The sequence below is a fragment of the Callithrix jacchus genome, chromosome 1 (assembly GCF_049354715.1).
Source record: "Callithrix jacchus isolate 240 chromosome 1, calJac240_pri, whole genome shotgun sequence".
In the NCBI taxonomy this organism is placed as follows: domain Eukaryota; kingdom Metazoa; phylum Chordata; class Mammalia; order Primates; family Cebidae; genus Callithrix; species Callithrix jacchus.
In genome coordinates this window covers 140,472,842-140,494,038 of record NC_133502.1, presented here as the reverse complement: position 1 = coordinate 140,494,038, position 21,197 = coordinate 140,472,842, and the positions used below count along the sequence as shown (strand labels likewise).

Genomic DNA, 21,197 nt, shown 5'->3' with positions numbered 1-21,197 from the left:
GGGTAACAACAGCGAAACTCTGTCTCAAAAAAAAAAAAAAAAAATTAGCTGGGTGTGGTGGCATGTGCCTATAGTCTCAGCTGTTTGGCAGGCTGAGGCAGGAGGATCATCCGAGTCCAGGAATTCAAGGTTGCAGTGAGACATGACCATACCACTGTACTCCAGCTTGGGTAACAGAGTAAGACTCTGTCTCAAAAAAAAAAAAAAAAATTACAGTTAAATAGAAGGAATAAGATCTAGTATTTAGTAGCACTCTAGCTAACAATAATTTATTGTACAGTTCAAAATAACTAGTAAAGTAGAATTGGGATGCTCCTAACATGAAGAAAAAGAAATGATAAATGTTTAAGGTGATGGAATCCCAATATGCCAATTACCCTGATTAGATCATTACACATTGTATGCTTTTATCAAAATATCACGTATACCCCATAAACATGTTAACTATTATGTGTGCATAGAAAAAATTTTAAAGAGAAAAAAATACGTCTTTTTTTGTTTGTTTGAGATAGGGTCTTGCTCTGCCACCCAGGATAGAGGGCAGTGGCACAATCTCAGATCACTACAACCAGAGCCTCCCGGGTTCAAGCAATTTTTGTGCCTCAGCCCCCTGAGTAGTGGGATTACAGGCGTGTGCCACCATGCCTGGCTAATTTTTATATCTTTAGCAGAGACAGAATTTCGCCATGTTGGCCAGGCTGGTCTTGAACTCCTGACCTCAGGTGATCCGCCTGGCCTTGGTCTCCCAAAGTGCTGGGATTACAGGCATGACCCACCACACCTGACCAAAAATGAGAAAAATATAATTAAAAATAGAATTACCATATGATCCTGCAATCACATTTCTATGTATATATCCATAGGAAATAAAATTAGTATGTAAAAAAAAAAATAAGTAAAAGCCATCATTTTCAATAAGTGTGACTGATTTTATGGTGCCCTAAAATATATTTTAATATTGTTATGTTTAGCTGGTTTATTTAAGATCTATAACTTAATTCTGGTCAAATGAACCACATGATCAAGGTAACACAGTCTCTGTGCAGAAAAAATATTTAAGAGAAATTAAATTGTATTTTTAAAGCTGGGTTTAAAACTTGAACATATCAAATGGATAGGTATAACTACTACTCAAAAGAGAATTAACTGACCTGCTTGAGATGCTGGAGACCTTGCCCATTTCTTTATGCAGTTCAAATGAAACACATGGTAACAGCTCTGACAACTCCACACTGGGGCCGTGACGCGAACCAATTCACAGCACACCATGCACTCGTATTTTTCTGTAGTTAGTTGTTCAATTAGAGAACCTGTTTAAAAAACAAAACAACGAAAAAGATAAACTCAAACAAAAAACCATTCCTCACTTTAGTCAACCAAGGATCAGCAAGTCATTCAAGAAAAGAATCCAAACACAGAGATTTTAATGGATATTTGATTCTGAGTAAGATGGCTGGCTATTCAGACTGAGGCCAAGAAGGGGCAGGAGTATAGTGAGGAAGAGGATTTAGGAAGAAGACACTCAGGTGGGGATTCCCACAATTAAGGAAACATTCCCAGGAAAATAGCAGAGTAGCCAAATGCCCCTTGTAACACAGCCTGAGCATCCATGGGCAATACAGGGTCTTGCTTTGCACTTTCTATTTTCTAGGATCCTCTAATCTACCAGATCCATGGATTTAGGTTAGGAAGGGGCTTGTGAAGCTGGAGTGGTCAGCTGTAAGAAACCCAAGCCTAGGCAGGTTCCAACAACCCATGAGTGGTGAGATGGCTCTAGCAGTTGCCCTGAAAGTCTTTAGTCATTCACTCAACAAAGATAATCATGGTGGTGTTAGTCTCTGGCTCCAGGAGCTCACCATCAGTGACAGAGACCCTCAGTGACAGAGACCAGCGTGTAGCATCAGTAGAATCCTCCCAGATTTATTTCTGAATACCTTCACCCACTTCCAGATATTTTCCTCAAATACAATTGCAGCAAAGTCTTTCTAGATTTTAATATAGCCAGGTACTCTCAAAACTGAGTGTGAGTGTGTGTATATGCTTTTTTGAGTACACACTTCTAGCACTGCATTTACTTCATAATATTATAATATTGTTATTTGCTTTCAGGTCCAAATAGGTTAAAAGAATAAAACTAACCTTAAATACAACATTCCAAGCACATTTCATTTTACTATTTAGTCCCCTCAGAAATGCTGTAACAGGTCAGATGCAGTGGCTCACACCTGTAATCCCAGCAGTTTGGGAGGCCAAGGCAGGCAGATCACAAGGTCAGGAAATCGAGACCATCCTGGCCAACATGGTAAAACCCATCTCTACTAAAACCACAAAAATTAGCCAGGCATGGTGGTGTGTGCCTGTAATTCCAGCTACTCAGGAGGCTGAGGCAGGAGAATCTTCTGAACCTGGGAGGCGGAGATTGCAGTGAGCTAAGATTGCACTACTGCGCTCCAGCCTGAGCGACAAAGTAAGACTCCAGCTCAAAAAAAAGGCTATAACATAGGTATCATTTTACAGATGAAGAAATTGAGGCTTCATGTAATTAGATCATTTACTCAAGGTCACAGAACTAGAAAGTTAAAAGTCAAAATTCAAACTCATCAAACTATCTGACTCAAAAGCTCACATTTTAGTATTCCATAATATTGGCTCTCCTAAAATGTACTTTCTGATTGTTCAATTTAATGTCAAAAGAAATAGAGAACACCCTGAGACTGAAAGCTCTGTGGGCAGGGATAGAGTCTCGTCTACCTTGCTGAGTGTAGTATTTCCAGTATCTGGCATACTCTAAGTGCTCCATAAATATTTGTTAAATTCATGGACAAATAAAAAAATGAGTGATAACTAGTCTGTTCCACATCCTCTTTCTGTGAAAGTTATAGGCGTCACCAAAGTTCAGGCTCAAGTATAGTGGCGTGAACGTGGTTTACTGCAGCTTCAAACTCCTGGACTCAAGTGATCTTCCCACCTCAGCCTCCTGAGTAACTGGGACCACAGGTGTGTGCCACTATAACTGGCTGATTTTTTTGTTAGTTTTTGTAGAGATGGGGTATACCTCTGTTGCCCAGGATGGTCTTGAACTCCTGGGCTCAGGTGATCCTCTTGACTTGATTTCCCAAAATTTTGGGATTACAGAAATTTAACCAAATTAAAAAAAAAAAAAAAAATCTTTCCTGAATAAGAAGTAAATAAGATAAAAGCAAAAACATCTTTTCCAAAAAGGAAAGATGAAGAAACTGTCACAGATGGGAGGGGACTAAGGAGATATGACTAAATGCACCATGATATCCTGGATTGGGTCCTGAAACAGAAAAAGAACATTAGCAGAAAAACTGGTGAAATCAGAATAATGTCTGTAGTTTAGTTAATACTACGGCACCAGTGCTAATTTCTTAGTTTGACAAAGGTACATTGGTTATATAAGATGTTAACATTAGAGGAAGTTGGGAGAAAGATATATGGGAATTTTTTGAACTATCTTTGCAACTTTTCTATAAATTTGAAATTATTCCAAACTGAAAAGTTTTACAACCAAATACCTTTTTCTCTCCCAGACTTTAACACTTCAGTAAAGGCCAATTCCATTCTTCTAGGTTGCTCAGGCACAAAATTTCCTTCCAAATACATCCAAAGTCTATCCAATTCTTACCTTTTCCACCACTATCCCACCAGTCTGAGTCTCCATCATCTCCTACCTGAATGAATTCAACAGCCTCCTAAGTTGTCCCGATGCCTTCTTTTTTTTTTTGAGACAGAGTCTCACTCTGCCACCCAGGCTGGAGTGCAGTGGCACAATCTTGGCTCACTGCAACCTCCGCCTCCTGGGTTCAAGCAATTCCCTGCCTCAGCCTTCCGAGTAGCTGGAATTAGCCTGCCACCATGCCTGGCTAATTTTTTGTATTTTTAGTAGAGACAGGTTTCACCATGTTGGTCAGGCTCATCTCAAACTCCTGACCTCAGGTGACCCAGCACTTCAGCCTCCCAAAGTGCTGGGATTACAGGTGCGGGCCACCATGCCCGGCCCCCATTGCCTCCTTAGAGCCTATTCTCCACACGGCAGCCTAAGTGACCCTTTTTTTTTGAGACATGGTCTCATTCTGTTACCCAGGCTGGAGTGCAGCAGCATGATCACTACTTACTGCAGCCTTCACCCACTGGGCTCAAGTGATCCTACTTCAGCCTCCCAAGTAGCTGGGACTACAGGCACGTGCCACTATGTCCAGCTAATTTTTATTTAATGTTTTATTTTTGAAGCGATGGGGCTCATTACATTGCTTAGGCTGGTCTTAAACTCCTGGGCTTAAGCAATCCTTCTGCCTCGGCCTTCCAAAGCACTGGGATTACAGGTATAAGCCACCGTATCTGGCCCTTAAGTGATTATATTAGAATGTAAGATCATACCATCCCTCTTCCCAGGACCTTCCAGCAGCCTCTCATCTTACTGAGAACCAAATCTAAGGGCCTCACATGTTCCAGTCCCTGCTATTTCTCTGACCACCTCTCCTGCTCCCATCGTTATCACCTGCATACCCATCCCCACATCTAAATTTGCTCCTCTCTCTGCCGAGAATGCTCTTCTCAAGCCAGTCACATGGTGCATTTCTGTACTTCACCCTTGTTTCTTTTCAAATATCTCCTTATCAAAGAGGTCAGCCTATCTAAAATAGCACCCATGTCACTCTGTCCTCTTAACATTCTTAATATTTCTTTTTAGTCCTTATCACCACCTGACATATTAACTATCTAAGTCCAGAATGTAAATTCCATCAGTTATTCCCTATACCTAGAACAGTGCTTGGTACATAGTATTTAGGCAACAAATATGAACAAAGTGTCCTCAAGAATGATATGAATAATGTGAAAATGTTAAGGCCTCAAAAGATTTATTAAACAGAATTCTAAGATGGTCTTTCAGATTCCCACCTCCTTGGTATGCATATCCTATTTAATCTCCTCTCCTTGAGTATGGATAGGCCTGATTTAATCAGGTAAGCCCTTTTAAAAGAGTCTAAAAATCAGAAACAGAAGTCAGAGAGATCTGAAGCGGCAGCAGTTGCTTTCCTACAGCCCTCAAAGAAGCAAACTATCATGCTGTGTACAAGCCACGTGGCAGGGAAATGCGGATGGCCTCTAGGAGCTGAGAGAGATGCCCTTGGCCAACAGCCAGCAAGAAAACAGGAACCTCAGTCCTGCATCTATAAGGAACTGAATCCTACCAACAACCAGTGAATGAAAGAGAACTCTGAGTCTCAGATGAGATCACATCTCTAGTCAAATTTGAAGACATTGAGCAGAGAACCCAGCTAACCTGGACCCATTATCTGACCCATAAGGACAGTGACATAATAAATGTGTGCTATCCTAAGCCACTACATTGTGATAATTCACTATAAAGCAAAAGGTAATTATTAACCAGCTTCAAGATTCACTAATAACTCTGGTATAACATTGCTTTGCTTCACATATAAGTTGAGGTTCCAAGAACAACCACCTGATGAAGCAAGCAACTACAACTATAGGCTGGTGTAAAAACAGGCCCTGGGTAGATGCTGGCTTCAAAGGCTGGGCTGTATTTCACATTAAACTTGAGAGGAATTAAGACAGTGAAGGTCCATGAGGAGGAGCTAGCAGAATAAAACTATTTGGCTTGATGAAATACACACTTAGGGCAAAATGACAGATGTCTTTGAATATTGCCAAAAGCTGATTTGCAATAAGGAGGAGGGGAACTGTGAGAAAGAAGAGAGACTAGTTGCTGTGCTGAGACAGAGGATAAAAGTTGAACCAAAGGATAGGAAGGAAAGGAAAGAAGCTTTCAGTTCAATATAAGGATGAACTTTCTAATGGTTAGAACTGAGGCTGGGTGCCGTGGCTCACGCCTATAATCCCAGCACTTTGGGAGGCCAAGGCAGGTGGATCACAAGGTCAAGAGATCGGGACCATCCTGGTCAACATGGTGAAACCCCGTTTGTTTAGGTGAAAACCCTAAACAAAAATTAGCTGAGCATGGTGGCGTGCACCTGTAGTCCCAGCTACTTGGGAGGCTGAGGCAGGAGAATTGCTTGAACCCAGGAGGCGGAGATTGCAGTGAGCCGAGATCGCGCCATTGCACTCCAGCCTGGGTAACAAGAACGAAACTCTGTCTCAAAAAAAAAAAAAAAAAAAGAACTGAGAACCTACTATGTTTTAAGAGCTGTGTGGGGCAGTAGGGTCACAAAAAAAAAAGAAAAATACATAGTGTCTGTTTTTGAGGAGCTTACAGACCAGTAGAGGACAATGAAGCATAAACAAATTATGGTTTCCGGGGGTAAGTTCTGTAACAGAAGCATGCAAATGTAAGAGAAAGACAGAAATGTAAGGGCTCTAAAAGATTAATGCTATCTATAGAGGCAAGAAAAGGTTCCCCAGACATGTGACTAAAACAACTTTTTTTTCCCACCCAAGACAGGGTCTTGCTTTGTCATGCAGGTTGGAGTACAGTGGCTCACTGCATCCTTGACCTCCTGAGCTCCAGTGATCCTCCCACCTCAGCTTCCTGAGTGTCTGGGACTACAGACATGTGCTAACACACCTGGCTGATTTTTTAAATTTTTTTGTAGTGACAGGGTCTCCCGACATTGCCCAGGCTGATCTTGAATGCCTGAGTTCAAATGATCCTCCCACCTCAGCCTCCCCAAGTGCTGGAAATACAGCCATGAGCCACCACGCCTGGCCTAACGTAGCTTTTGAAAAACGAGTAAGAATTCATGGCCAGGCGCAGCCTGTAATCCTAGCACTTCGGGAGGCCAAGGAGGGCAGATCACAACGTCAGGAGTTTAAGACCAGCCTTGCCAGCACAGTGAAACCTCATTTCTACTAAAAAAAAAAAAAAAAAATTAGCCAGGCATGGTAGTGCATGCCTGTGATCCAAGCTACTCCGGAGTCTGATTCAGGAGAATTGCTTAAACCCGGGAGGCAGAGGCTGCCATGAGCCAAGATCGTGCCATTGCACTCTAGACTGAACAACAGAGTGAAACTCTCTCTCTCAAAAAAAAAAAAAAATTCTCCAGCAAACTGAGTGACAGAAATTCTAGAGAGAGGGAGCAACAGCATGCAAAGACAAAACAGTGTAGAATCCAGGGAATAAAATGTGGTAGACACTGAGGCAGGAGAAGATGGGACTGTTAAGTAAGGCAGCAGATGTGACTTCATGTGTTTCAGGCAAGGCAAATTGGTTCACACCTGTAATCCCAGCACTTTGAGAGGCCGAGGCAGGTGGATCACCTGGGGTCAGGAGTTCAATATGGTGAAACCCCATCTCTACTAAAAATACAAAAATTAGCCAGGCGTGGTGGCAGACGCCTGTAATCTCAACTACTTGGGAGGCTAAGGCAGGAGAATCACCTGAACCCAAGAGGCAGAGGTTGTAGTGAGCTGGAATTGAGTCACTTACTGCATTATAGCCTGGGCAACAGAATGAGACTCGTCTCAAAAAAATAAATAAAATATGCATGTTATAAAAATTGCTCTCCAATGCTGATGTAAGAGGTGAACTGAAAGAGAAAAATTAAGAGATGGATGATAAGACCAGTTAGTGCCTGCTGCAACTAAGCAGACCAGATGAGGTAGATGAGCTAGCACTAGATGAAACCTACAGAGGCAGCAGAGATGTTACCACTCACCACTTGTGCTTTCACGACTCAAAAAAATCTTGTAACGAGACATCTACACCACCCATATTTGCATTTCTGAAAACTCTTACAAAATTGCTTGTTTGGAAAAGAGAATTCTTACTTGTATTTGCTTGTGATATGCGTAAAACTAAGTGATTATCTATTGGGGAGAGGAGCAGTGAGTGGTGGTAGAACTTAAGCAGGCAGGGAATAAAGACAGAAACTTTTTCAGCATGTAACTTTTCATACTTTCTGTTTTCTAAATTATGTGAATATATGACTTATTTAAAAATTAAAATTAAAAAAACAACAAAATATTTCCACCTATCTAGATAGGTTTACCTGTGTGAGTTTCCACATTCTTTAGCACATGGTTCTGTTTGCCTCGGGGGAAAGGAGAGACAACTTGAGGATCCTGCCTCCGTACAGTGCATTTCTCTTGGTCAACCCTCCTGGAAGACTTGTTGATAACTGCCAAGTTCTCACTGTCACAGGCAGATTTTGCTGGTCTTTCATTGAGGTTATCCTTTGGAATGGGGGCCATGTTGTTTCTGTGTCCTGCATTTGTTTGTCGTTGGCCCTCCTGTTTTGGTGGATTTCTGCCTGGTCGTGGCCTGGCCCCCTCCACTTCCCAGGGAGGCCTTTTCTGTGGGTATCTTCTCTGCTCATTTCGTCTGGCTCCATACCCATCCAATACTCCCTTTCTAGAGGATGCATCTGAAGAGTCAGGGTGGAAACCCCCCACAGATTTGGTATTCTCGGGTCCAGCATCCTCAGGTTTTTGAGTTGTTCGGTTACTCCATTCACTTTTGAGTTTCCCCTTGACTTTTGGTCCTCTACCATAGCTGTATACAAACTGTGTTGCTTTCTTGGGTTTTGCTCCCCTGGGATCTGCACCCACAACTTCCTTCTCACTCTCAGAAGGGCTATGCTCTCTGGGGTCTGTCCCACTCTCTGATCTGGTCACACTCTCTAATCCAGCTACATCTGAGGTCTGCTCAGTAAGACTCTGCGCTTTCTTGACTCTGGCATGGTGCTTCTCATTCCTCAATTTCTGCCAAGGTTGACTCTGAAGACCATGGCTCTTGGGTGATTTATTACATGGAGAGGACTGGAAAGACGTCTGCTGACTCTTAGGTTTGCTTCCGGAAGGATAACTATGCTGATGAACAGCAGAGATTTCATCATAAGGGACCTGCCTGGAAAGGTGACAGGGAGGTGGTGAACTGTAATTTCTTCTACCAATCCTATTAGAATCTAGTCTCCTCTGAGTTCCACAATTTAGACCAGAATTTTTTTTCTCCTGAGGAATGAATTCAGCAGCATCCGTATTGAATTTAAAAGTACCTAGGACATAACAAATAGACATGCCAGTAAATAAATTAATCATCCATGAAAACCATAGACCCCAAGCCAAATCTAAAAATTATTTTCCTTAGGACTTCGTATAAAACATGCTGTTAAGTGAGACCTATGTTTCCAGTGAAAGTGATGGGTCCAAGGTGCTTGTGGAGGACTAATGAATCATCAGTCCATGTCAAAAAACCAAACACCAGCAGTCAATGACAGCTAAGTATTGTTGAGTAAAACTGCTCACCTGGGCCATAAAGTACTATGTATACACGCATTTATTTATTTATTTATTTTTGAGGCAGAATCTCGCTGTGTTGCCCAGGCTAGAGGGAAGTGGTGTGATCTCCGCTCACTGCAGCCTCAAGCAATTCTGCCATCTCAGCCTCCCAAGTAGCTGGGACTACAGGCATGCGCCCCCATGCACTTGTATTTTTAGTAGAGATGGGGTCTCACCATGTTGGCCAAGTTGGTCTCAAACTCCTGACCTCATGATCTGCCCGCCTCGGCCTCCCAAAGTGCTGGAATTACAAGCATGAGCCACCACACCCGGCCTACATGTATTTATTTTATTATAAAAATTTAAGGCCAGCTAACAGTTCAGGGATATCAATCATCAGGTTCCATGTGGTCTTCGTTCAAAAAACCAAAGTAACATTGTGTAGTATCAAGTAAACAGGCTTTGGACTAAGCCAAATGGGTTAAAGTCTAGTCGTTCAACTTATAGTATGAACGTAGGGATACCACATGCCTGCTTTCATGTGTAAAGGATGATAATACTTATTTTAATGGTAACTGAGAAATTTAATTACGATTTCATAGATAGTACTTAATAATAGTTTTCATCTCTTTCCCCTAGGAGTATATGTTGGGTTTTCCCTATATAACTTCTATAATATGGTTTACATTCCCAAAGTGGAAAAAATTAAGCATACTCCCCTTCAACCCATTCATGTTCCCCCAGAAGATGCTTCTTGGTACAGTCAATTCAGTCCCTGAAGCGCAAAGACAAAATGGTTTGCCTAAGGACATTAGTTAGTAGCAAATTCAGAACTATGTGTAACATACAGAATATACTATAAATTGATAGGGCCTGGGAGACATGAGTTTAAGTCACTCATCACGTACTGTGACTTTATGAAAGTTACTTAGGCTGTTTCCTTACATGTAATCAAGTTAGTAATGATCTCTATATCAGAGAGTTGCAAGAATTATAATGAAGAGTAAAGCAAGTTAAAAACACACATAAAATGGTTAAAATGATACTTTACAATTGCTGGTAGGACTACAGAGTATCTGAAACACACAGGCTTGAGGATAGATGGGTGCAGCATAGAGCCCCAAGGTTTCAGGTTTAATAATAAGGCCTAACATTTATTAGGTATTATATGCTAGGCACTATCTTAAGCACTTTGCATGTGTTAACTCATTTAATACTTACATTCCTGATGAGAAAACTGAGGCACAGAGAGTAAGTAACTTGCCCAAGGCCACAGAGATATTTCAAGGAAATCTTCAGGATTCCAACTCAGGATGTGTATGTAGTATTAGAGACCATGCTCTCACACTAACACAGCTTGGGTAGTGGGTACCATAGAAACATATAATGAAGAACGGAATGAGATCATAAAGGTCATAGGGTACCTCTCACCCAATTCAGGATTTGTCCTGAAAACTTTCACATAGGCAGAATTCTAGGGGTGGGATGGAGGGCCTCACAAAATGACAAGAAGATTAGACAAATACAGAAGGTAGCAGAGGAATTCTGGAAACGTAAGATAATTTAAAGGTTGGAAAGGTTAAATTGGACCAATTGGTATTGTGTAGTTCTCTCTTGCTTGAAAAAGCAAGGCTGGAAAGAGGGCCAGAAATAAGATTAAAGATATCCAGAGAAGCCTAGTAAAGGATGGGAAGAGTGTTTCGTGTTAAACAGTAATGTGCTGATGCAATTAGAGAGTCTAGAGAGGGCTGCATATATTCATATACAGTATATGTTCAACTAGACAAGAGGCAGTAGGCAAAGCCCTCAGGAAATAAACCTGTAAGAGACATGAAGAAGGGAAACAGGACACATTTGATCAGGTAATGGGCCATGGCAGAGATCAGAGACACCAACTTTTTTTTCACTATTTCGAATAGCTGGAAGTTAGTAAATAGGATGTCTAGTCATCACGGCTAGAATACAAGTAAGTGGTACCCTAAATTCAATATAGCACAGTAGGTGTCCAATAGGTGGGTGGGGCAGAATAAAGGTAAATCCAACTGGCAGATTAGAAAGTCCAGAGACAAGCCTGGCACTGCAGAGTCTGCTCACTGGCAGAGAGGTATCCTGTGAACTGGGCTTCTGTTTAAGAACCTTGATGATGAGGGTGTGGGCTAAAAATGATGCTAAAATAACAATGTGGGGCCGGGCATGGTGGCTCTCACCTATAATCCCAGCACTTTGGGAGGCCGAGGCGGGTGGATCACGAGGTCAAGAGAACAAGACCATCCTGGTCAACAAGGTGAAACCCCATCTCTACTAAGAATACAAAAATTAGCTGGGCATGGTGGTGAGCGCCTGTAGTCCCAGCTACTTGGGAGGCTGAGGCAGGAGAATTGCTTGAACCCAGGAGGCGGAGGTTGAGGTGAGCTGAGATCGTGCCATTGCACTCCAGCCTGGGGAACAACAGTGAAACTCCGTCTCAAAAAAAAAAGAACATGGAACGGGAACTAAAGCAAAATCAAACTAAAGCACATAAAACCAGTAAAGAGGTCTTTGGATACTTTCTGGGTTGGAGAGAGTAACTTGGGCTCAACACCACCCACAGTGTTAAACTTTGGTTGACTCACAATTAAGCCTCACCCAATTCTTCTTCAAACACTGGAGGGTACAGAAATGAGTCAGAAATGAGCCTGTGGATGAGACAATTAATGGATCCAGTTTAGAGAATCTGGTGAAAGACTCAGGGAGAATAACAAAACACCACCCTAAAAAGTTTTCCAACCCCAACTAAGAGTTTTTTTAATTTTTATTTTCAGACAGAGTCTTGCAATGTTGCCCAGGCTGGAGTGCAATGGTACGATTTTGGCTCACTGCAAACTCCACCTCCCGGGTTCAAGTGATTCTCCTGCCTCAGCCTCCTGAGTAGCTGGGATTACAGGCACCCACCACTACACCAGGATAATTTTTTATTTTTAGTAGAGACAGGGTTTCACCATGTTAAGTAAGACTGGTGTCGAACTCCTAACCTCAGGTGATCTGATGGCCTTGGCCTCCTAAAGTGCTGGGATTACAGGCATGAGCCACCGCGCCCGGCCCCCAACGAAGACTTAATATTCACATCAAGACTACCGTACATCAATGCAATGTGTTTTTCAACTTTTTATACTAAGAACCACAGTAATAAATACATTTTACCTGCCACCCAGTACACAAATACACATACGGTCTTGGTGGCCCAACAGCTGGTCGGAGACAGAGCTGAGACACAAACCAATGATTTCCAAATCCCATTCTACAAACTGCTGCCCTGTTTTCCAAAGTGGGCCATAAAATCAGGTGAGTGCAGTGGCTTGTGATCTTTTTGAAAACAGTGTGACATGGTAAAAGCCCCATAAAACTGCATACCTCAACCATACCTAGGCTTTCCGTTGAAACTGCTCTCTGTAACCCAAATGTAAGTAATTAAGGACTGTAATTTCCACCCTACCCAGACAATGCGTAAACAAATGCTAATCTTGACTTTTGTGAACCACTTAAGTAACAATCAGAATGTCAAAGTCCCCTGGCCCTCAGAGAGTCCGGAGTCCCTCACCCTCATCTCCACTCAGGAGGTGCTTTACGGAATCCACTAGCCCTCAGAACGTCTGAAGCCCCTCACCCCCACCCCTGCCCCTCATCCTCACTCCCGAGGTAGTTTTACAGGTATAAAAGGTCTTGACACCCTCCTTTCCGGGGCCACGGGTTGGAGACACGCGAGTCCTCCGTGGCCGCCGGCAATAAGGACCCTGCAATTTGGCATACTTTTGTCTTGGTGTTGACTTTCTATGCTCCGGCCAGTACAACAACAGAATATATTACTGATTGTAAAACCGACCAACCAGCCCACCCCGCTGCTTACAGAAACTTCTGGTTCGCTTTTATATTTATATAACTGTGCACTAAGGTCGTGATGCAAAATAGTTTTTTTTTTTTGGTCGCTGTCCAACGAATTTGGAAAACAGTCATCTATAGAACACCCTGAAGAAATGGAAATGAATGTTATACTAACAAACAAATGAGGCTGTCTCTACACACTGAGGCAACTCCAGGAGGGAAGTGAGTGAACAATTATGGAACAGGTACAGTACTGGCCAGGAGCGATCACAGGAATTAACTTATTTACTCCCAACTGACAGATGAGGAGACCAAGACAGTCACACCGGGTTCGTGGCAGGCTAAAACTCTAAACTACTGGAGTTCGGCTCGCGCCCACGCCACCAGCCCAGGAGGTATGAACAGACCACACCCCATACGTCAAGAGCCCGCGACCGTCAAGGGCTATGACCTGGCCGACGCCTGCCCTGTTGAAGGTCAGTGCGCCGCTGGCCCAGGAAGAGCCTGTTGGGAGGGCGGGAAATCCATACTAACTCGCGGCGCCAAGACAAGTCCTCTCTCCTCCGAAACCCAGCTATCGGGCTTCATCACCCAGTCCAGGAGGATAGAGATCTCCGTATGGACGACGCGCCAGGCTTGGCCCTTTCGGGCCACTATCCCTAGCCCTAGCACGCGCTACTCTCGCGATGAGTGGCTGGAGCCCTAGAACTTCGTCATTGACCCAATTTCCATTCCCTGAAAGGGGCCCAGTCCCGCTCGGGCCGGGACAATACCTGAGACAGGAGGCGCCTCCGCCATACCGTGCCGCAGCACCTAGACCAAGCCGGACAGGCGGCGAGCACTGTCACCAGATCACGTGGTCCGGACTTCCGGCGCCGCGGGAATATTCGCATCTGCGCGCCGTGTAGATAGCCACAGAGGTTGCGCAGCCCGAATCTATGTGGCGCGTTCGTAACGTCAGATAGACGCGCCAGATGTCGGACAGGAGGAGGAGACAGTAGCTGAATGGAAACAGCAAGAATCGTGGGAGGGAGGGGTCAGCGACTTGCGTAATCATCTTGGTTTTCTTTTTCTTTTTTGAGCTAGGGTTTTGCTGCGTTACCCAGATTGGAGTGCAGTGGCCCGATCACGGCTCACTATAGCTTCAGTCTCTAATCCTCCCGCCTCAGTCCCCGGGGTAGCTAGAACTACAGGCGGAGACACCATGCGCAGCTATTTTTAGTAGAGACTGATTTCGCCATGTTGCCCAGGCTCCAGCTATCTTCCCGCTTTGGCCTCCCAAAGTGCTGGGCTTACAGGAGTCAGCCACCACGCCTGGCTCCGAACTTTTTTTTTTTTTTTGAGACTGAGTCTCGCTCTGTGGTCCAGGCTGGAGTGAAGTGGCGTGATCTCGGCTCACTGCAACCTCCGCCTCCCGGGTTTAAGCAATTCTTGTGCTCAGCCTCCTGAGTAGCTGGGATAATAGGTACCTGCCACCACGCCTGGCTAATTTTTGTATTTTTAGTAGAGACGGGGTTTCATCATGTTGGCTAGGCTGGTCTCGAACTCCTGTCCGGCCACCTAGGCCTCTGAAAGTGCTGGGATTACAGGCGTGAGCCACCATGTCGGCCCGAAGATTTCTTGATGGCCTTCTGAGTTTCCTCTTTATAAAATTGCTTATCGAATTCCACTGCCCGTTTTTCTTCCTGATGGTCTCTTGTATATTACAGGTATCAATCGTCAGTTTTAGACATTTAAATTGTCTTTTATTCCATTAAATCTGCTAATTTTGTCCTTTGTTGAACATAAATTCTTAATTTTGATAGGTTAGCTCATCAGATCTTATAGTCACCTTTAGAAATTACCAGGTGTGTCACTCTGTGTCCAGTCAGGAAAGAACCCCACTTTTTTTTTTTTTTTACATTTTTTTTAATAGGGAAAGTTTTATTTAAAGATTAACCATAATAGAGGGTTCAAATAATAATGGATTGGCTAATAGAGAAGCAAGAGAATTCCAAAACAGGATTAGCATATATAAGGAGCCGCTAGGGCTGAGATAGTGGTAAAGGAAGAGCCGAGACCAGAGCTGGCATGCAGACCTTGTTAGAGAAAAGGCCTGTGGCTCACTGGATGGTATGGAAGTTGCCAGACATTTTTCTCCTGGAATGCTGGTGAAAGCCATTCTTGGGAAGATGTCTCACCAGAGGTATTTTACAAGCTGTCTGCGGGGAGTGCTAGAAGTTTCTGACAACTGGTCACTGTATAGTGTGATAGCCAGGCACTGAAGAAGCCAGTACAGTGCAGAAGCCACTGAAGAAGTTGCCCAGACCACAGAAGCCTGCCCAGCTGAAATCGGAAACAGGAGCCAAAACCCTTTCCTCCCGCAGTATCTCTCCAGCGCCCTCTATTGACAAGGTTTACTATCTGCCAGCTGGCAAAGAATAAATGAAAAGGCCCAAATCCATTTCACAGAGCAAGCACAAAGGATAAATGTAGAAATGAAAGCAAATTCCTAATTGGCACACTACAGAACCTACTCATTATTTTCAAAACTTGTGGATAAATGAAAGTAAACAAGCAAGCATTTATCTTGCCTTTCTTATACAAACTACTTCACCCAACATACTAAAGTTTATGGCAGGTGGTGAAAGCTGTACTCAGATGGAAATACATAGCTGTAAACACTTATATTTGAAAAAGAAGTCCAGATAATAGAATATTAGTCATTGTCAAAACCATGAAGCCAGCATCATGATGTTTACGTATAGTCTCAGATACTTGGGAGGCTGAGGCAGAAGAAGTGTCTGAGTCCAGGCGAGTTCAAGCCCAACCTGGGCAACATAGCAAGACACTGTCTCTTAAAAAAAAAACAAAAAAAAAACCCAAAGACCGGGTGTGGTGGCTTATGCCTGTAATCTCAGCACTTTGGGAGGCCAAAGCAGGTGGGTTGCTTGAGTCCAGGAGTTCGATACCAGCCTGGGCAACACAGCAAAATCCAGTCTCTACCAAAAATACAAAAATTAGTCCAGCTTGGTGGTGTGTGCTTCTGGTCCCAGTTACATGGAAGGCTAAAGTGGGAGGATCACTTGAGCCCAGGAGGTGTTGGTTGCAGTAAGCCAAGATTGCACCACTGCACTCTAAGCCTGGGTGACAGAGCGAGACCCTGTCTCAAAAACAAAACAAGACAAGAAAAACCCCAAATCTATATGAGCTATCAAGCCATGAAAAGACATAGGGAAAACTTAAATGCATATTGCTAAGTGAAAGAAGGCAATCTGAAAAGAATATTGACTGTTTGATTCCAACTATATAATGGTCTGGAAAAGGCAAAATTACAGAGACAGTAAAAAGATCAGTAGTTGACAGGAGTTAAAGGGGAGAGAGGGATGAATAGGCAGAGCACAGAGGACTTTAGAGCAGTGAACTATTCTGCATGATACTACAATGGGGGATACATGTCATTATATTTGTTAAAACCCATAGAATCATCAGCATGGTGGCTCACGCCTGTAATCCCAGCACTTTGGGAGGCCGAGGCAGGTGGATCTCTTGAGCCAAGGAGTTGGAGATCAGCCTGGGTAATGTGGTGAAACCCCATCTCTGCTAAAAATACAAAAATTAGCTGGTCATGGTAGCATGCAGCTGAGGTCCCAGCTACTCAGGAAGCTGAGGTGGGATCACTTGAACCCAGGAGGCAGAGGTTGTGGTGAGCTGAGATCATGCCACTGCACTCCAGCCTGGGTAACACAGTGAGACTCCATCTCAAACAAAAACCAACAAAAAAACCCATAGAATATACATCAAAGGTAAACCCTAATGTAAACTGTAGACTTCGTGTGATAATAATGTGTCAATGTAGATTCACTGATTGCAACATACCACTGTGGTGAGGGAACCTGACAGTGGGAAGGCTATGTGTTATATGGGAACTCTGTGTTTTGCACTCAATTTGCTGTGAACGCAAAACTCTAAAAAAGAAAAAAGAAAAATCTCAAATAAATAGCCCAACCTTCCACCTTAAAAAATTGGAAAAAGAATAGCAGGGCTGGGGTGGGAGTGGTTGACACCTATAATCCCAGCACTTTGGGAGACCAAGGTGAGAAGATCACTTGAGGCCAGGAGTTGAGACTAGCCTGGGCAACATAGGGATACCCCATGTCTACTAAAAATTTTTTTAAAAAATTAGCTGGGTATGATGGGGGAAGACTGCTTGAATCTGGGAGGTGAGACTGCAGTGAGCCATAATTGCACCACTGTACTTCAGTCTGTGCAGTAGAGTGAGACCCTGTCTCAAAAAAAAAGAGCAAACTAAACCAAAGTATGTAGAAGAAATGATAAAAGACCAGAAATTATTGAAATAGAAAAAGAACAAAATCAACAGAGTTCATTGAATTAAAGTGATAAAACTGACAAATGTTTAGAGAGAATAATCAAGAAAAAGTGGTGGCTCACGCCTGTAATCCAAGCACTTTGGAGACCAAGGCTGGCAGATCACCTGAGGTCGGGAGTTCAAGACCAGCCCAACCAACATAGTGAAATCCCATCTTTAAAAAAAAAAGAAAGAAAAAAGGAGAAAAACTGAAATTACTAAAATTATGGATGAAAATGTAGGCATTATTGTCCACATTACAGAAGTAAAAAAGATCAAAAGGTAATACTATGAACAACTGTATGCCAGCAAATTACTTAGATGAAGTGGACAGATTCCTAGGAAGACACAAACTACTCAAGAATAAACAGAACATCTGAATATACCTATAATAAGCAGAGACTCAATCAGTAATTTTAAAAACTCCCCATAAAGAAGATTCCAAGCCCAAATGATTCTACCAAATGTTCAAAGAATGAACACCAATCCTTTACCAACTCTTCCAAAAAATATGGGACGGAATACTTCCCAATTCATTCAGTGGATGAAAAACTTTACCATAGGGCAATCATTGCCTACTCCTTCACTGCAGAAATTGATGGTAACAGTCCAGAATGCTTAATCATGAAAATAGGTTCAGACTGATCAGGCACCACAGAGCAGCGGTTCTTAGTTTTGGCTACACATAAGTACCTGGGGAGCTTTTAAAAATCCAAATGCCCAAACTATATCCAGATCTATTATATCAGAATCTATGGGGCTAGGACCCAGGCATCAATATTTTTAACAACTCTCTACGTAATCTAACTATAAGAAAACACAAAAGGAAAGCTAAGGGATATGGATGATAGAAGTGCCAAACTTTTACTCTACTGAATCATTCCAATCTCCTTCCCCATTCCTGCTAAACTCTCAGAACTGAGAGACTAAAACCTAAGACCACCTGCACTCAATTGTGCTTTTCCTAATAGTTAACAGGTAAAAAATAATAGTTGTCTGGCGGTGGCCATAGGAGTGATGATCATAGGTTCTGTGGTGCCTGGGGCTTTCTACTACAGGACTCCCTCCCTCCACTTTCCTTTAATTCACTGGTATTGACACAGACCAGGGCATGCCCTTTGGGCTTTCCCCAGTACAGGAAGAATTAGCAGAATGACAAAGGCATAAGGAAGCTTCAGGTAGGAAAAACTATGAACAGAGGTAAGGAGTCATGATGTACAGGGACTAGATGTGGGGGGACTAGATGCAGAACAATTACTAGATCATAAAATTGAAAAGTGTGACATGACACAAGTTACAGAGCAATTATTCCATCTCTTGCTGGCAAGTGACAGGAACCCAATGCCAACTACTTTAAGCAAAAAAGGGAGTTAAGTTTATTTGCAGAATCCTCAGATACCTCACAGAACAGAGTTGTAGAGACTAGGAATTTCAAGGATCAGAATTCAGAGCTGAGAGCCATGGAGAATCTTTCATTTTGTCTTTCATCTTGGTTCCTTTCTGGCTTCACTCTCCAAAACTGACAAAGAGTAAAAGAGTATTTTTTTTAAAAAAAAGGAAAAAGCATTTTCCCTACTTTCCATTTAGAAAATCTGAGGTATGAACTCTGATAGACACAGCGTGATCACATACACACATCCATAGCTTGGAAGGGTAAGGACAGTACTACTTTAATATTGGCATGTTGCCAATAATCGCATAGTTGAAATGGTGGAGTAGTTCCCTTGAAAGAAAGAGAATGCTGTTCTGAAAAGACTAGGCAATAAACCATTACAGATAGGCAGAGGCCAGGTCATTGGCAGCTTTTTATGGCCTGCTGGAAGTATTAGAGAACCATTAAAGACTTTTAAGTCAGATTTGTATTTTAGAAAGAGTAGCGATATGTGATGAGTGCACTCACAGAAGTAAAACTGGGCAAGAAGAGAAGACATTTATTCCAAAAGACTATGTGAGAGATATCTAGGCCAGGGAGAGTTGAGAGAAGGAGAGGAGGAGCTGGATTTGATAAACAGGGATTAAAAGTAGTGTTTAATGATAATTGACTGTGTAGGCAAAATGTAGGCATCAAGTACAACTCAAGAGCTTTCTGCTTTGAATGATAGGAGGATAAGGGTTCCATTAGCCTCACAGCCTCCTGTCATGAGACAGTGGTTTCCCTGTCTCATAGCTCTTATCATGAGACAAAAGAAAACAGAAGCAGGAGATTCAGGTCTGAGGAAAGGTGATAGGCTGTTTCAGTCATCTGAATGCTGAATGGCTGAAACATCATTCAAATGGCTTGTGAGCTCCTGGAACATCCAAATAATAGGCAAACAGCTAGCTATAAATAAGATTCTGAAACTCAGGGGCAAGCTCAGGGATAGAAGTATAGATTTGGAAGTTAGCAGTTAAGAAGCCATGAGAATAGCTGCGATCACTAAATAAAAGTGAACAGAAAAAGAAGTCTCTGTGGGTAAAAGCTAGAATCCAGAGGGAGCAGTAACATTAGTTAGAGAGTTGAGGATTTCAGAAAGAAGCCTTACAGGGAATAGTTAGAGGAACAGAAGAACCGGAGAGTACTGTCACAAAAGCAAGGAGAATAGAGATTTGGGTAGAATGATTGCTCACTCATATCCAATGCACTAACAATCTAGTGAGAGGGCTAAATATCACCCACTAAAATGGGCAATATATGAGTCACTGGTAACACTAGGCAAGACAAGAAATCAAAGAGAAATGTTTGCTGACAGTGAACTTCAAGATAATGAGCTTAATTTGGATATGTTAGATTCTAGGTATTGATGGGCATTTAAATGGAAATGCCCAGAACTGAAAATAAGGGTAAGAAGGCTAGGCTAGTAACAGTCATTTTGAGTCTTTAGTGCATAGGTAATAGTTAATGGGTGTGAGATTTCTCAAGGAGAGTACAGATTGGAATTATAACGAAAGAAATATTCAAGGGGCTAAGAGGTGTCCATATAAGAGAATAAGTGAGTCAGATTAGAAGAAAACTCAGAACTCAGAAAAGCCAAGGAAGATTTCAAGAAGGTAATAATGATGAATACTGTAATGTTTGCTCCCTCTGGAAGGTTTCTTGAGAAGGTGTGGTTGGAGATGGAAGAGGGTTACATATGTTACCTTATCCCCACTTATAACTAGACAAGAGTGAACTCCTGAAGAGAGGAACTGTGATTGTTCTAACTCCAGGGCTGGTACAGAGACTTCTACAAGGCTGGTGTTCCTAAATGTATATTGGTTTGATCTACAGACACATGAGAGTCAGGTGCAGATGACAGTGTGAGGCACCCAGCTAGGCTGGAAGGGGAATGCTGCTGGCAAGAAGTTGAATGAGGAAGGGAGGACAGGATCATTAAAGACTCTGAAATTGGGCAGGAGTTTGAACTTGCTGTAGCACTTCAGCCACCTTCCAAGAAAAGAATGAAACCATTGCTTTTTTATTGTTAACAATCCTTCCTTTGAGAATAGCCCATTGCAGTTAACAAGTTACTTATGACCATTACCTCAATTATTCCTCACAAAAGCTCTGTGAGCTAAGCATGATTTTACTAATAAGGAAACAGAAGGCTAGAGAAGCTGAATAGACTACTCAGTAGCTAGCAAATGGTAGACCCAGGGCCCAAGCCCAGACTGTTCCTTGCTCTTTCCTCACAATGCTTCTGGTCAATTTGGTTTCTGTAGTGGAGTTATAGGCTGAAATGACATTAGAATTCTATTAAATTTAGTTTCTACAGTAAAGGTTTTAAGCTGAAGTGATATTAAAATTATATCC

At 42.6% G+C, this 21,197-nt stretch overlaps 1 protein-coding gene across 6 annotated transcripts in view; it reads right to left on the bottom strand.

Annotated features, from left to right (window-relative positions):
- Positions 1 to 13,905, bottom strand: part of NFX1 (nuclear transcription factor, X-box binding 1) — an 83,596-nt gene extending 69,691 nt beyond the window's left edge. For 3 of the 6 annotated variants that reach the window (XM_035307867.3, XM_035307874.3, XM_035307891.3), the window contains exons 1-4: positions 13,854 to 13,905; positions 11,835 to 11,897; positions 7,995 to 8,999; positions 1,152 to 1,310 (exon numbers count right to left, since the gene is read on the bottom strand). In XM_035307867.3, coding sequence (XP_035163758.2) covers positions 1,152 to 1,310; positions 7,995 to 8,999; positions 11,835 to 11,897; positions 13,854 to 13,878 — 1,252 coding nt within the window. In that variant the 5' untranslated portion in view covers positions 13,879 to 13,905. The remainder of the gene's footprint in view (positions 1 to 1,151; positions 1,311 to 7,994; positions 9,000 to 11,834; positions 11,898 to 13,853) is intronic. The other 3 variants (XM_035307880.3, XM_035307883.3, XM_035307899.3) reach the window with 1 other exon arrangement.
- Positions 13,906 to 21,197: the final 7,292 nt, after the last annotated feature.